General features: G+C 39.2%; 1 protein-coding gene across 4 annotated transcripts in view; it reads right to left on the minus strand.

The window, feature by feature from the left end:
• The window catches only part of Arhgap26 (Rho GTPase activating protein 26), a 462,007-nt gene that overhangs the window by 76,286 nt on the left and 371,156 nt on the right, over positions 1-14,565 (minus strand). For all 4 annotated transcript variants that reach the window (XM_013020413.1, XM_013020415.1, XM_013020414.1 and 1 more), the window contains one exon: positions 3,860-4,010. In XM_013020413.1, coding sequence (XP_012875867.1) covers positions 3,860-4,010 — 151 coding nt within the window. The remainder of the gene's footprint in view (positions 1-3,859; positions 4,011-14,565) is intronic.

Raw genomic sequence — 14,565 nt, forward strand, 5'->3', positions numbered from 1 at the left:
GATATATAGCTTTAAATCTCTACACGTGTTTAACCAATTTTGCCAGCACCATTTGCTGAAGAGGCTGTCTTTCTTCCAATTGTTTTATGTATTGTTGAGTCTTAACAAAGGTCTTTGGTACATCTAAAATATTGATCCTTCGTATGTTTTGCAAATATTGTTCCTAGTCTGTGCTTCATCTTTTTATCTTAACAGTGTCTATTATAGGATAGACATTTTTAGTTTAAATGAAATCTTTGTGTTAGTCAGAGTTTATCATTGTGAAAAAATACTTGACAGAATAAATTTAGCAGGGGAAAGAACTTATTTTGCCTGAATGTTTCCGAGGATTAAGTTCATTGTGGGCTAGTTCCATTACTTGTGTCAGAGTTGAGGTGAATATCATGGCAATGTAATCTTGTGGAGAAGGAGTCTTCTAGCCTCATGGGAGCCAAGAAGCAGAGATGTTATATGTGCTAGTGGCCCTCTCCTCTTCCCCTGTTTATTCCATTAAAATCTCCAACCAGTAGGATGCTTCCATCCATATTTAGGTTATGAATTTCCCCTTAGTAAGCCCTTTCTGAAAACACTCTCATATACATCCCTCGATCTGTACTTTCCTAATCTTGTAGGTGCTTTTCAGTTTAATCAAGTTGACAAAAGTAAATATTCAATTTTCTTCAACATTTTTTCCCACATATCATGCTTTTGGCTTTATGTTTAAAAACATCACAACCAAACTATCTAGGTTCTGTCCTTTGTTATATTTTAGAAGTTTTATAGTTTTTCATTTTACATTTAGACTTGGGATCCATGTATATGCACTTTTTACATGTGAATATTCAACAATAAAATCTTGATTTTTATATGAAGTGTTGATTTGAAATGTGAACCAACATTTAAGTTTCCTTCCTTCCTCTCTCCTTCTTTCATTCCCTCTTTCTCTTCCTTCCTTCTTTCATTTTTCATTCTCTCCCCACATTGTTAATAGTAGGAGACAACTTCCAAGTCTCCTCTTCTAACACTTATGTCCATAAGCTATATTCGGACCATCTACTCCTTTGTCCTTACTTGGAATGCATGTGCATCTTATCTAATGCCTACCTTACATTTCAGCTACCTTACCTTTCCCATTGCTCTGATCTGGTTCAGGTACTAATTGATATTCAGTTTCATCAAATTCTGAAGACACTTATAATCTGGAAGCTCCATTTAATACTGCCTCTCCTCCTTAGCCAGACTGTAAACTCAAAGAAGACAAGAATTCTCTTTGTCTGATTTATCATAGGTAAAATTACATAATTTCAGACTAGCTGGACTTTATCTTCAGAAGTGGCTACTCCAGATGAACAATCAAGGACCTCCAAAAAGTTAAACACAGCAGTCTTGCCTTGGTAAAAGCAGAATGCCAGAAACTCTAATTTTAATGCCTCATGTAGCTTTATGCTCATGTCAACCAGAGGACACTGATTTCCTTGGGGAATAGGGGAGATTAACCACTGAAATATGGTAATAATCTACTTTGGAAAACAGTAAAAAAGAATGAGTGGAATAAAAAGAGTAGCTTGCCTGGTTAACTATCTTATGCCTAATACATAGTCAAGCTAATGGAAACTGCCATCCCTGGCCTTTGCATTTGGTTTCCTTCTACATCAACTGTTTCCATCCAAGGACTTCTGTACCTTCAAACTGAACAAAGATGGAGAGAATGACTGAGTTTGGTTGTGATGAATCGAAATTACCACAGCAAAGTATGATGGCCAACCTCTCAGGATTAATTTACTTAGAGAAATTACTCTAGCAGGATTGTCTAATTCATGGTATATCTAGACAAATCATAGGTAGGAAAAGCCAGAGCACATGCACCCAGAAACAGACCTTCAACTTCAAAATGGCTGGTGAACTTGTCTGCAGGACTAGGGGCACTGGCATGGTCCTTATTCAGTAATGAGGGAAAAATCTGGTAGGGTGCTGTCCATGGCATTGCTTTTACTAAACTCAGCTTTCCCTAAACTCAAGACTCACATTTACTTGACAGAGACTTGCTCAGCTTTGGGCAGTGATCTTGTTGGAAAACACACCTACACTCTTGGCTACCCCTAATTATCCTCCAAAGAAAAAAAAGTAGAATAATTCCTGTATCATCTTCTCATCCCTGGGGAATTCCTTCCCCCACCCTTTCCCCCCCAAAAATATATCTGTACCATGTAGGATAATCTTTGCGTGTAATCCCTCGTATGTTAGGAACATAAATCATATAAGATATGGTAACTTAAAGAATCTCAAGATCCTCTTCTAGGACCTGTTTAAAAGACATCTCTTCCTTTTACTTAGCTGCCTAAACAACCTCTTGGTACACTCTGTACTCAGTGGTGACTCAGGGTTTCAAGGTACCAGCCACTGAAAACAAATATTAAAGACCACTAGTTGGATTGGTTGGCTAAAATCAGGGGGTATTAAGCAACCTGGGCTAGGAGTTCAACTTTGCCCATGCTGAGCAACAAATAACTCTAACTGCTACATATAGAGATTCAAACCAAACTGAAGAGAGATAGGAAAAATGGAAGAAGAAAATCAACTCTCTTTAAACTCAAGGAAAGCATGTACAGGCAGCCAAAGAGCATCCAGTAAGGCCAGGAGGCCTCTACTAACAAGTTCAGTCACAGAAAATGAATATTCTCGATGCTCATAAGCATGACAAATCAACTCTTCTAAACTGGTCCACTCTGGTGTCAAACAAAAACTATCTATTAAATAATAAGCTAGAAATGTTTAGCACGATTTTAATTGGGCCTCTTTGGTATGCTCAATTTAGGATTTCATCATACACTTGTATTGGAAGTCCAATTTGAAGTCATTTTTCCTCTTCACATCATCTAATATACCTTAGTTACTCATAAAACAAAAATTATTAGGCCCACTGTGGATCTGTAAATATCTGGAAGAGAAGAAACCATGGCAGTCATGGCATGCAAAGGGTCAGGATGTTGCTGACTTCTTTGTATCTCAACTTCATGCTGGTCTCACCAAGTGAACAACTGCCTGCAGATGGTGTGTGGAGGAGCCTCAGCTAGTTTCACTAGAGGAAGGCAGAATCAACTGTTTTTTTCCTGACTCTTTTACAGATGAGAGTCCAGCTGCTCTGGTCATAGCCTCACATTCCTTCTGCACAGGCTCTAGCTGACAAGATTTATGGAGTGGTCTAAAGAAGCATGCTAAACTATGTAGGATTAAGCCACAAGGGAGAACTTTTTGGCCATAGCTGAATAGTGTCTGTGGGGGATTGAACAATTAGTCCCCAAACTGCCTGTTTTGGCTATGGATATTTAAGGCCTAAAATAAAGCAAAATGGGCTTTTCTCTTTTATAATATTTGGTGAGCAATTATAGTCATGCTAAGGGTTGAGAATGGAAAACATGGAGGTTTACCGGAAGCTTTTCTTTATGGAAGTAAAGTAGAATTTGTATTGAATATTCTCAGTATAGAGAGAGAAACTGAGACAATATGATTGAATCAAAACAGACTTGGCTAATAATTTACTGACTTTCTGCAGTCCTTACATGTTGGTAAAACTAAACGAAATTGCTTTTCATGCCCATCAGCCAGCACAGGCAATAGCCATCACCAAAGCCATCTTTTACAGCACAGTAAATCAAAGATTACCCAAGCCAAGAAACAGTATGTTTAGCATAATGACTCCCATTTAAGATGATGATGCTTAAAAAAATGTCCACAACAAAACAGCCAAGCTCTAAGTTTAGGGAGGTTTAAATCATGTTTATGGGACAACGGCCCAAAGTCAAGCAGAGATAGAGAGTAAATTCTAGCAGAATTGCCCATGGAGGCCCTTGTGTAGCAGGGAAGTAGATGTCATACTTACAGTGAGTTGGGTCGGGTGGGCTTAACCACATCCAGGTCGGGGTCACTGGAATTCATGTTGGGTTGTAAGCTGCTACTGGAATTAAGGGTGCTGTTTGCATTCGATGAGACAGATTCCAAACTGGAGTTGATGATACTGTTCCTTTGTTCTTCTAGAAAAAAATATGGCACAGTCTTATATTAAGATTACATAAATATAACCTATTCCTACTCATACAAGAATTATAAATGAAACTAAATTGAGATTTCTAAAGCTTCTAGCAAAAAAAGGACACAAGAAAGGATCAGAATGAAGAGTAGAGAAGGATAAAAAGGAAACAGGTGATAATTTCTTTATTACTCAACCAGTCTAAATTCTTGACCCCTCAGACTTTGGTGTTTTACTAGATCTATATATTTGATAGATAACTTCAAAGTTAATTCTTTCATAAACAGAGCTGTAGAAACTGCACAGTAGTCTGTATATAAAAGCAAAAAATGAGTCCGTGTAGTCACATTCATTTATATCTAGAAAATATTACCAAGCTAGGAAAGAGAAAAACTTGAATTCCTTTCAATGATTCATCTCTGCTCAGCTTTGTGGACTAAATAATTTGTACTAGTTCTAAGATTTTTGGTTAACAAATCTCTAAAATGGGGAGAGCAAGAACTTCCTTGCACAGTTCACAGAGCTGTCATAAGGATCAAGTGGGATCATATTCAGGAATGTGTTTTGTAAACTTTGGAATAGTGCTCAAAGAAATGAATGTTCTGCTTCTTCTCATCTTAAAAAGACTTGGAACCATGTTTTAAGAGAACATTTTGTGGATTATGTAGCTAAATGACATAGGTACCACTGCTGTTGTATAATAATACAGACAATGTCAGTCTCTCCCTCACCACATTCAGTACAGATAAAAGTTACTGAAGTCAGTTGATGTTTCTGGCAATTGTTTCACTTGTCAGGAAATAATTTGGGTGAATTGTAAGAAATTTTTTATGTGAGTCAGAGGTTATACAATAGTCCTAAGAGGCAGGCTAGAATTATTTACATATTAGTTTTTAGACAACATCTCAACTTGTGTCTCTTTAGGTAATAAAAGAGATATTATCATGAAAGTATTTTTTTCTTTCCACTAGTCATATCTGTAAAAACAAGTTATGCTTATGAAACTATTACTATTCATATTACACACACACACATTTCCTACCCCACTAAAATCTTGGCAAATTATTTTTTTCTTCTTTTTAAAAGTTTGTTTGCAGGCTGGGAAAGTGGCTCAGGGGTAAAGTGCTTGCCTCCCAAGCATGAGGCCCTGCGTTCCATTCCTCAGCCTCATATAAACAGAAAAAGCCGGAAATGGTACTGTGGCTCAAGTGGTAGAGTGCTAGCCTTGAGCTGAAGAGCCCAGAGTTCAAGCTCCACAACCAACAGCAACAACAAAAAATTGTTTGCTTTCTGAGACAAGGTCTTGCTATGTAACCTAGGCCAACTTTAAAAGTTGTGATACTTCTGCCTCAGCTCTCAAATGTTAGGATTACAGGCATCTGCCACCATCTGCAGTTAGGTAAAAACAGTCCTGCCGAAAGCCCCAAGGAAGTGATTATAAAAACCCATAAGGTTATTGCGAGATTCCTGAACTCTAAGTAGAGAAAGTAGGTGATTAATTTAGGGATGAAAATAGATTATTAAAATGATTACTGAAATTTAGAATTATGTATAAGAGCTTAAGTTTCAAGTAGAAACAAACAGAGAAAACTTAAGAGTTATACTGAGAGAAGTACTAACAGAAGTTGTCACTAGAGAAAAAACTCTCATACAATTAGGAGCCACTAAGAGAATGCATATGCTACTCATTAGTACATTAATATGAGTAACATTTTCCTTTGCACAAAATACTCATGTCAAGATTCCTAAAGAAACTGAAAAGCCAAAAATCAGCACAGAAAGAATGGTAGTCAAGACCACATTTATTTGACCTTCAACTGGGGACATTGCCTACCTTGTATGGGAGATGAGATGAATGGTTTTACTAATTTTTAATTTCAAAAGATTGAGGCTATCTATGCATGTCACAGATGTCCAAATTTGTAGGAAACATGAGAATACTATAAAATCATATACCTCCTATGATTATAATACTTTTACAAGAGAGAACTATGATCCTACCAACCAAAAAAAAAAAAAAAACGGCTACAAAGTATATTGTTTTTCTAAAATGTGACCAGGACACTTTCTCTTTTCTATTTACTGTTAGAATAAAAGGAATATCTTAAATGAAATCTCCTTAATTCTATTTATGCAGTATATGTTTATTGAGAACCTACTGAGTACCAAACATGATTGCCAGACAGCAGATTCTGACACTAATATCTTGGTATTTAAGATATAAAACAGTTATCAGCTTGCCCATGTTTATTTACCTATATGTCAGATTCTTCACTGGAGTTTGAATAGTTTAAAATAAAACTTTGGAACCAACATTGAACATAAAAAAAAAAAGATGTTTTGCTTTATACTATATCCTGATTTTCATCACATATGATGCTAAAAGCTAGATCAAAAGAAAAGGTTAACTCTACAATATTACAGATTAGGTGATTTCATGAGTTAACAAGGAAAATCTGGAGCAAATGGCAGGGAGATTTTTTTTTGGGGGGGAAATACTAGGGAAAGAGGAAAAAGTCAACAAAATCCAACAGATGGCTACATCCAAACTAACTTTGAACATTTCAAATATTTCATTTCCTGGAGGATATTAGAAATCTTTTTAAATAAGTTCTTTCAGTTCAATACATGTATGTGTATAGATATTTAAGACTTTTCACTGATGCATGACCTGTAACATCACAACAATAAAAAGCAAAAGATCAAGGAAATCAACTAGTTATAAACACAAAAAAGTATCATAAGATTTGAAGGTTTACAGAAAAGGATTGCCAAATGTGCATCCTAGCTTCCTAACCAGTATCTCTTGATGGGATGACACATGATAAAGAAATCCAGATCTTTACCTCAAGACGACCTTATTTTGTCATTATCTGAAATCATAGAAAATGAAACTTGAAACCGTCTAGGTGGAAGATGGAAGCTGAAATGCCTACAGTTTTCCTAGAGGATGAGCAGGAAGGTAAAGGACATTCCTGAGAAGGAGTGGAGAGTAAAGCCAAAAGCAAATCAAATGTTTCAACAGTTATGGCAAAGTATACCAAGACAATTTGTAAAGCATTTGAACAAATTAAGAAATAAACAGAAAATAATTCAATAATGCCATTCAAAAAAGGAGGATATTTTTTTGTCCTATGAGCAAATGAGTACTTGCTCTTGGGAGAAAAACATGAGAATAGGCAGTCTAGAGTACTTTTAACTGAAAATGAACCAAATTCTTCACATCAGAGAAGCTACACTTTTTTTTTTTTCCTGTGGGTCGTAGGGCTTGAACTCTGGGCTTGGGTGCTGTGCTTGCACTCTTCAGCTCAAGGCGAGCGCTCTACAGCTTGAGCCACAGCACCACTTCCAGTCTTCTAGTGGTTTATTAGAGATAAGGGTCTCATGGACTTTCCTGCCCGGGCTGACTTTGAACCGTGATTCTCAGATTTCAGCCTCCTGAGTAGCCAGGATTACTTAAGTCACTGATGATTCAGGTCAGCTCTGCCATCCTCATCAGAAGGTACACAGGGACTGATGGCAATTCCATTGCTGGTGGAAAAAGATTATGGGCTAGTGGACTTTAAAAGAAAAACAACCACCAATTAGGAATCAGATAAAAAAAAGATGATAAATGACAAAAAAAGAGGAAGAACATCTAAACTCAGAATTGCATGTTTACACCTGTTAGAGTCAGAATATTTGCCTTCTCTGAACATGTTTGTCAGCAAAAATAACTCTTTGTATTAGTCCCAGAAAACAAGAACAAATCCCACCATCATAAACATGATCAGTAATTAATGTGCTGGGTGCTTCCATACACATACATCTTAAGGACTGGAAAACCTGATGTAGGCTTGATCCTTAAGGATACAAACTGAAAGAGCAGGCCCATGTTGTCTGGCCATACAGCATCAATTGAAGGAACCTGTGAGACCAGCATTTGTCACACTTTCCTGGTATCTAGTTGTGGTCATGTATGCTACAAGTTATAATAAATAATAAATATATGAAAACAATATATAATCAAACGTTATTCTTGGGATAGATGAGTGAAGAAAGGAAGGGAAGAGAATGCAGTCAGAATAGTCAATGAATATCCTATGAAACTAAGAATATTGAAGGGACAGGTTTGGTTGGGACAGATGGGAGAAAATACTTTTTTTTAAAAAGTTATTCTGTTGGAAAAGAAAGGGCTAGTCTGAATTTTGCAGGTGTTTCAGAAGGACCATTAATGCCTTTGACACCAAAGTAATGATGATAGGAAGCATTTTTTTTTGTGGGTTAAAAAATTCTTTTGTTTAAATCAGGAATGGAAAAAGGTAAATTTCCAACCAAATCACTACAACTAAAAAAGGAAGGCCACAGAATAATTTTGGTAATATTGTACTTATTCTGGGGGTTGCCATGGAAATCTGGGAGCTCAGCTATTTCAATTTCCACATTTACTAAGTGACTGCAACTCACTCTAATGGCAACCCCTCATATAAGGAAGGCAGGATCACTGTTTATCACAGAACCTGCAGGCAGGGGCAGGAAAGCACACACAGAGCCAAACCGAATTCACACTTCTTGGCAGGCCTGAACATGTCTAGCTCATTGAATACAAAGAAGTAGTGGAAAAACACAAAATTCAGGCCCTCAAAATCACTTTAGAAGAGTTTGCACTGTGTGGAAATCTTGTTAGGATTCAGGCTAGTATGTCATCATTCCATGATACCTATGACTAGAAGTCAAAAAAAAAAGGGAACTCGAACTGTTCTTGACTTCTCCCAGAGTCCAAACGACAGGAGGGAGCGCACACAACAAACAAGAAGAAAAGGAGTTACCAGAGATATGGAAGTTTTACAGGGACATGGGTATATATATCACAAGTAACTACCTAGAAGCTTTCTAGTGCTATGGTTGGGAGAGAGGTGTACCTTCTCCTGCTTGTTAAAGTTTTGCAATAAGTCTGTAATGCATCATCTTGACAAGATAGGATGATAATAGCATGGCAGCTTAATGAGTGTTGCAATAAAAATGATGAGTGCACAGCAGTTTCTGAGCTTACCATCTCTGGGAAACACCCAAGTACACAAGAAACTTGGAATTAGATTTTCTGCAGCATATTTTTCTCTCTCCTATAGTTTTTGCTTCTGACAATAGTGACATACCGCGCCACAGTAAAATCAGAAGAGGTCTAATTTCATGCTGACTCAGTTCTCGGGTGCTAAGATAAAAATAATCTTTAAAAAGCAGTCTGGGTGATATCTTTGAGCATATAAAAAGAATTTGGGTAATATTTTCTCAAAAAGCAGCAACTAGGACCATGATGTACTAAACAATGATTGATGCATAAGAGATATGGCTGGTCTTTTATTGATCAAATACATAGTAGCAACTTTTGGCATATTATCTTCATCAAATACCTCAAATATACTCTGTTTTGGATCCTGTGTGGACTGAGGAATATGAACTCTTCCTCATGTGCCTTTCTCTTTTGCGAACGGAAACAATGTGAATACAACTGAATCTTACAGTGGAATGGTGAAGGCATGTAGATGGTCTAGGGGTGAACTGATTCAAGGAGGTGGTATGCAAGAGGCACAATGGGGAGTCTGCCCTACACTTCCACTATTTCAAATTGAGTCACAACAAAACAAAAAAACCTCACCAAGCCCCTAATTAATGGTTAAAAAGGGATTGAAAGATCAAAGCCAAATGGACACTGCTCCCAATTTAGGCCCCTTTCCTACCAGAGCAGGGACTTTTTGAGTAGGACTGCTGCCCTTCAACCTATGATTGCCTGGTATCTGAGGGAGTTCACAGCATACTACTTACTCTACTGCTACACTGGAAAGAAGAAACTATGTATTTACTTATTTTTATACCATGACTCATTTAAAAAGAACTTGAGAGAGTAAATGGAAGGTACAATTAGGGAGTTTGTTTTAATAACTTAAAAATAAATCAATATATGGTGTTGTAAGGTGAGAAAATGGAGAAGCCACACTTTGAAAGGATTGAATCTTGGAGTCTTTATTAAAAGGCCGGCAACTGCATGATCTCAAGCATCAGCAGTCAGCAAATACACTTAACACTGTTAGGAAACTGAGCTATCAAGGCCAGAGAGGAAAGAAAGAACAAAAACAATACCAACAATACCAATGAACCAATTTAGCACCAATGGAAAGCTGAATAGGGATGCCATGGTGACTAGAGAAGAGACAGGAGACAGAACAGGAACACAGAGACAAATGGCATGGTGTGATGGACCTGAGCTGCTCTGGGCCTAAATAGCATCAGGTCAGGGGCAAAGTCACAAAAAACTCCCAATCCCAGGCACTGGACTGACAGGTTTAGTAACTTATAGCCAAATGCCCGCCCCTGCCTCCAGAGATTCAGGCACGCCCATCACCTGGGAGGCATGGGGGGGAGGGGGACCCTACCAGCCAAGATGGCACTGGACAGACCCAGTTGCCCTATTTCAATGGTAAGCATCCATTCCAGCCTCACTTCTGGCTTTTCTGGTGGTAAATTGGAGATGAGAGCCTCAGCTGGGTATTGGTGGCTCACACCTGTAATCCTAGCTACTATGGAGGTTGAGATCTTAGGATCACAATTCAAAGCCAGCCTGGGCAGGAAAGTCCATGAGACTCTGATCTCCAATAAACCATCAGAAAACTGGAAGTGGCGCTGTGGCTCAAGTGGTAGAGTGTTCACCTTGAGCTGAAGAGCTGAAGGATAGTGCCCAGGCCCAGAGTTCAAGCCCCACAACTAACAAAAAACAAACAAACAAAAAACTCTCATGGACTTCTTGCTAGGCTGGCTTCAAACCATATTCCATAGATCTCAGTCTCTTGAGCTGCTAAGATTATAGTAGGTGAATGGCACCTGCACAGGGCAGCTGAATTTGTTTGGACATATGAATGTCCACTTGTTCTGATACACAAATACACATTTTCCTTTTTACACCCCCACTTTTTTTTTGCTGGTCCTGGAGCTTTCTGGCTTGGATTCTGTCCCTGAGCTTCTTCTGCTCAAAGCTAGTGCTTTACCACTTGAGCCACAGGCCACTTATGGCTTTTTTGAGTAATTTATTGGAGATAAGAGTCTCACAGACTTTCCTGCCCAGGCTGGCTTTGAACTACGATTCTCAGATCTCAGCCTGCTGAGTGGAGTAGCTAGTTACAGGTGTGAGCAACAGTGCCTGGCCATACACACCATTTTTAAATAACTACATCATCTATGTGGCTTTTAGGCACACACAGTAACCACACACAGTTAAATCCAGAGCCACAGTACACCTTCTGTAGCCTGAATGACAACAGGAATGAATGCATGTGGCTAAACATGCCATCTGCCAAAGCAAACAGGTGTGTCCAGAGCTCACAGAATCTCCAGAACCAACCTGAGATATGGTACATGCTAAGGCTCTGATTGTTCAGAAAAAGACATTAAGAAAGTTGTTGAATTGTTTGCATTTCCAGCCATTTTTCAACAAGCAAGACACATATGAGAAGTACATAAGCTAAATTCTCAAGCTCTCACTGGGCCTGTCTGGGAGAGAGTCCAGGATGCATTAGCTGAACTAAAAGAATTAATCAGAGCCATAATCCTAGCAGCTAGTTAACATGATCCATGTGAAACAAGGCCCAAGAATCCATTCCTATCCCTGCCCCACCCCTACCAACACTGCACAATGTTTCCCAAGTTTCTGGTGCATTTGCACTCAAGCATCAAAGGAGTTCTCTCTCTGGAACCAGCACAGTGGCACTTTCCTCACTACAGCCCTCTCCTTTAGAATCTGAAGGCTCCATAGGGGGGACTATTTCCTTAATCAACTGTGAGGTAAAACCATAGCCTGATAATAATCATTATAATCACAACTAACAGTTATTAAGTGCTTACTAGGTTTAGGCCTAATGTCAAGTACTTTATATACATTGGCTTACTTTATCATGGTAATTACCCTCCAGGGAAGCTACCATTAGTGACCAATTTTACCAATGAAAAAACAAGAGGCTCAGGAAAGAAATATCCTCCAGCTCTCAGAGCTGGTAGCTGGAAGAGAAAACAATGAAATGACTTGGTCTGAATTCAGAGCCTCTGCTTTGACGCAGTATACCAGTCCATTCCGAACCTTGACAGTGCTTTTGTAACTTGAGTGAGAGGCAGCATCACCAGGGTTCCAGTAAAATATGAATGCCTGAGCTCCAGCCAAGATCTCCTACCTCAAAAGCCTGGGGATGAGATGAGGCATCTATATTTTTAATAAATTCTCTATAGTCTAGGGCATATTCGAGTCTAAGAATCATGGTTCCAAGAATCTCATTTCAATATCTTGCTATAAGTACTCAAAATCTGGGACAATATCACTCTTTTTTTTTAAAGTAAGTTTTTTTATTGTGAAAATACTACACAGAGGGTTACAGTTAAATGAGCAAGGCAATGAGTACATTTCTTTCTTTTTTTTTTTTTGTCAGTTGTGGGGGTTGAACTCTGGGCTTAGGCACTTTCCTTGCGCTTTCACTCAAGGCGAGCTCTCTACCGCTTGAGTCACAGCACCACTTCCCATTTTCTAGTGGTTTATTGGAGATAAGAGTCTCACAGACTTTCCTGCCTGGGCTAGCTTTGAACCGCGATCCTCAGATCTCAGCCTCTTGAGTAGCTAGGATTACAGGCAAGAGCCATGGGCAGGCACCCAGCTAGTGAATACATTTCTTATCAAGCATTGTTGCCTCCTCCTTTGTTTTCCCCCTACCATTCCTTCCCTCCCACCTCCACAACTAACCCACCACCTAAATTGTAAAGTTTGCTTTTCAACACAGTGTCTTGTATATCTCATTGTTACAATGGGTCAACATGGACCATATCACTCTTAATGTTACTATGTCATATCTTGCAAGAAATCTAAAAGGTACAAAACCTTGTCCATGTTCCCTCCAACCCTTTGGCTCTACTTTCTCCAATGTTCTGAAAAAATACAGCTTGAATGTCAGAACCTTTCACCTAGATAGAGCAGTCTCTTTTCTGCTAGATGATGAATCTGTGTGGAAACTTAGAGATTAAATAGTAATCTCCTTTGCTACCATCCGTCTGGCAGCACAGTTAAAAAAACCTCATTCCATCTGTTTGGAGGTGATTGCAAATGAGAGTAAGTGCCTTGGCCCAGTGTGTCAAATCCACCACTGAATACACACTGCTCTTTACAAAGCCAGTGCTAGATTTACAAGGGAGGCTGCCATGTGGCCACATCCTACCAGTTTGCATATTAAAGAACCCATTCAATATGGCTAGCTGCCCCCATGGTAGCCTTGGAGGCTAGGACAGATGGATTTTATTGCTTCTGAAATTCAGCCTAGCGAGGTTTTTACTTCTATGATCTAGAGCTGATAAAAATATCCTTGTGGAGATAACATGGCGGAGGAATGGGAGACTTAACAAATTCCCCTTCTGCCATCTGCTAGTTGTTTACCTTCTCTGACCTTATAGTCTGTAAAATGTGGATGAGTGCTGGTCCCATAGGATTATCAACTGAGGGAAGGAGGTTGAGATCATGATGGGTTTAGCAGGCTAACATACATATTTAGTTGAACTGTAATTATTTTAATCATTGCTATCGAGGCTCAAATCTAATTTGGCCTCAGAGTTATCAAATACATTGTCTCGTCCTTCCACACTAGCTCCTCAGCTCCTAAAAGGCAGGCCCTCAGTTTAATACAACTTTAACCTCCAGATATATGAGAGAGACTGGAAATGTTTGCCCTTGAAAATAAGGTTGGGTATGCAAATGAGGTCACACCTGCTATCCTTCACAGAAGATACTGATCTTCTCTGGATCTATCCTACAGTGGATGTGGAACTGAATGACAATTGGTTAATGGCAAACTTCTGAAGTTGAAAAGTTGCTACAAATCTGTAATTTTGTTCCTGGGTGATACTTAGTACATTATTAATACAATTTTTCTAGGGTCAAGAGGAGGGTGATAGATGAATGAAGAGAAAGGGTGAAGAATGCAGTTAAGAATTCCATGCAAACTGGGCACTGGTGGCTCACACCTGACTTCTAGCTACTCTGGAGTCTGAGATCTGAAGATCCTGGTTCAAAGCTAGTCCAGGCAGGAAAGTCCATGAGACTCCTTTTTTTTTGGGGGGGGGGGGCCCGGTCATGGGGCCTGAACTCTGGGCCTGGGCACTGTCCCTCAGGTCTCAGTTCAAGGCTAGCACTCTACCACTTGAGACACAGCACCACTTCTGGCTTTTTTTTCCTGCTTATGTGGTGCTGAGGAATCGAACCCAGGGCCTCATGCATGCAAGGCAAGCACTCTACCACTGAGCCACCTTCCCAGCCCCCCATGAGACTCTTATCTCCAATTAACCACCAGAAAACTGGAAGTGGAACCGTGGCTCAAGTGGTAGAGCGCTAGTCTTGAGCTGAAGAGCTGAGGGAGAGTGCCTAGGCCCAGAGTTCATACCCCATGACCAACAACAACAATAAAAAATTCCATGTACAATTCAATCTTTCATAATTAGGGAGAAATAAAGAGGAGAGTTGGGAAGTATGGGTGAGAATGTTGAAAAGGGTGACAATGATC

Source organism: Dipodomys ordii, unplaced genomic scaffold, assembly GCF_000151885.1.
Source record: "Dipodomys ordii isolate 6190 unplaced genomic scaffold, Dord_2.0 Scaffold50, whole genome shotgun sequence".
Classification (NCBI taxonomy): domain Eukaryota; kingdom Metazoa; phylum Chordata; class Mammalia; order Rodentia; family Heteromyidae; genus Dipodomys; species Dipodomys ordii.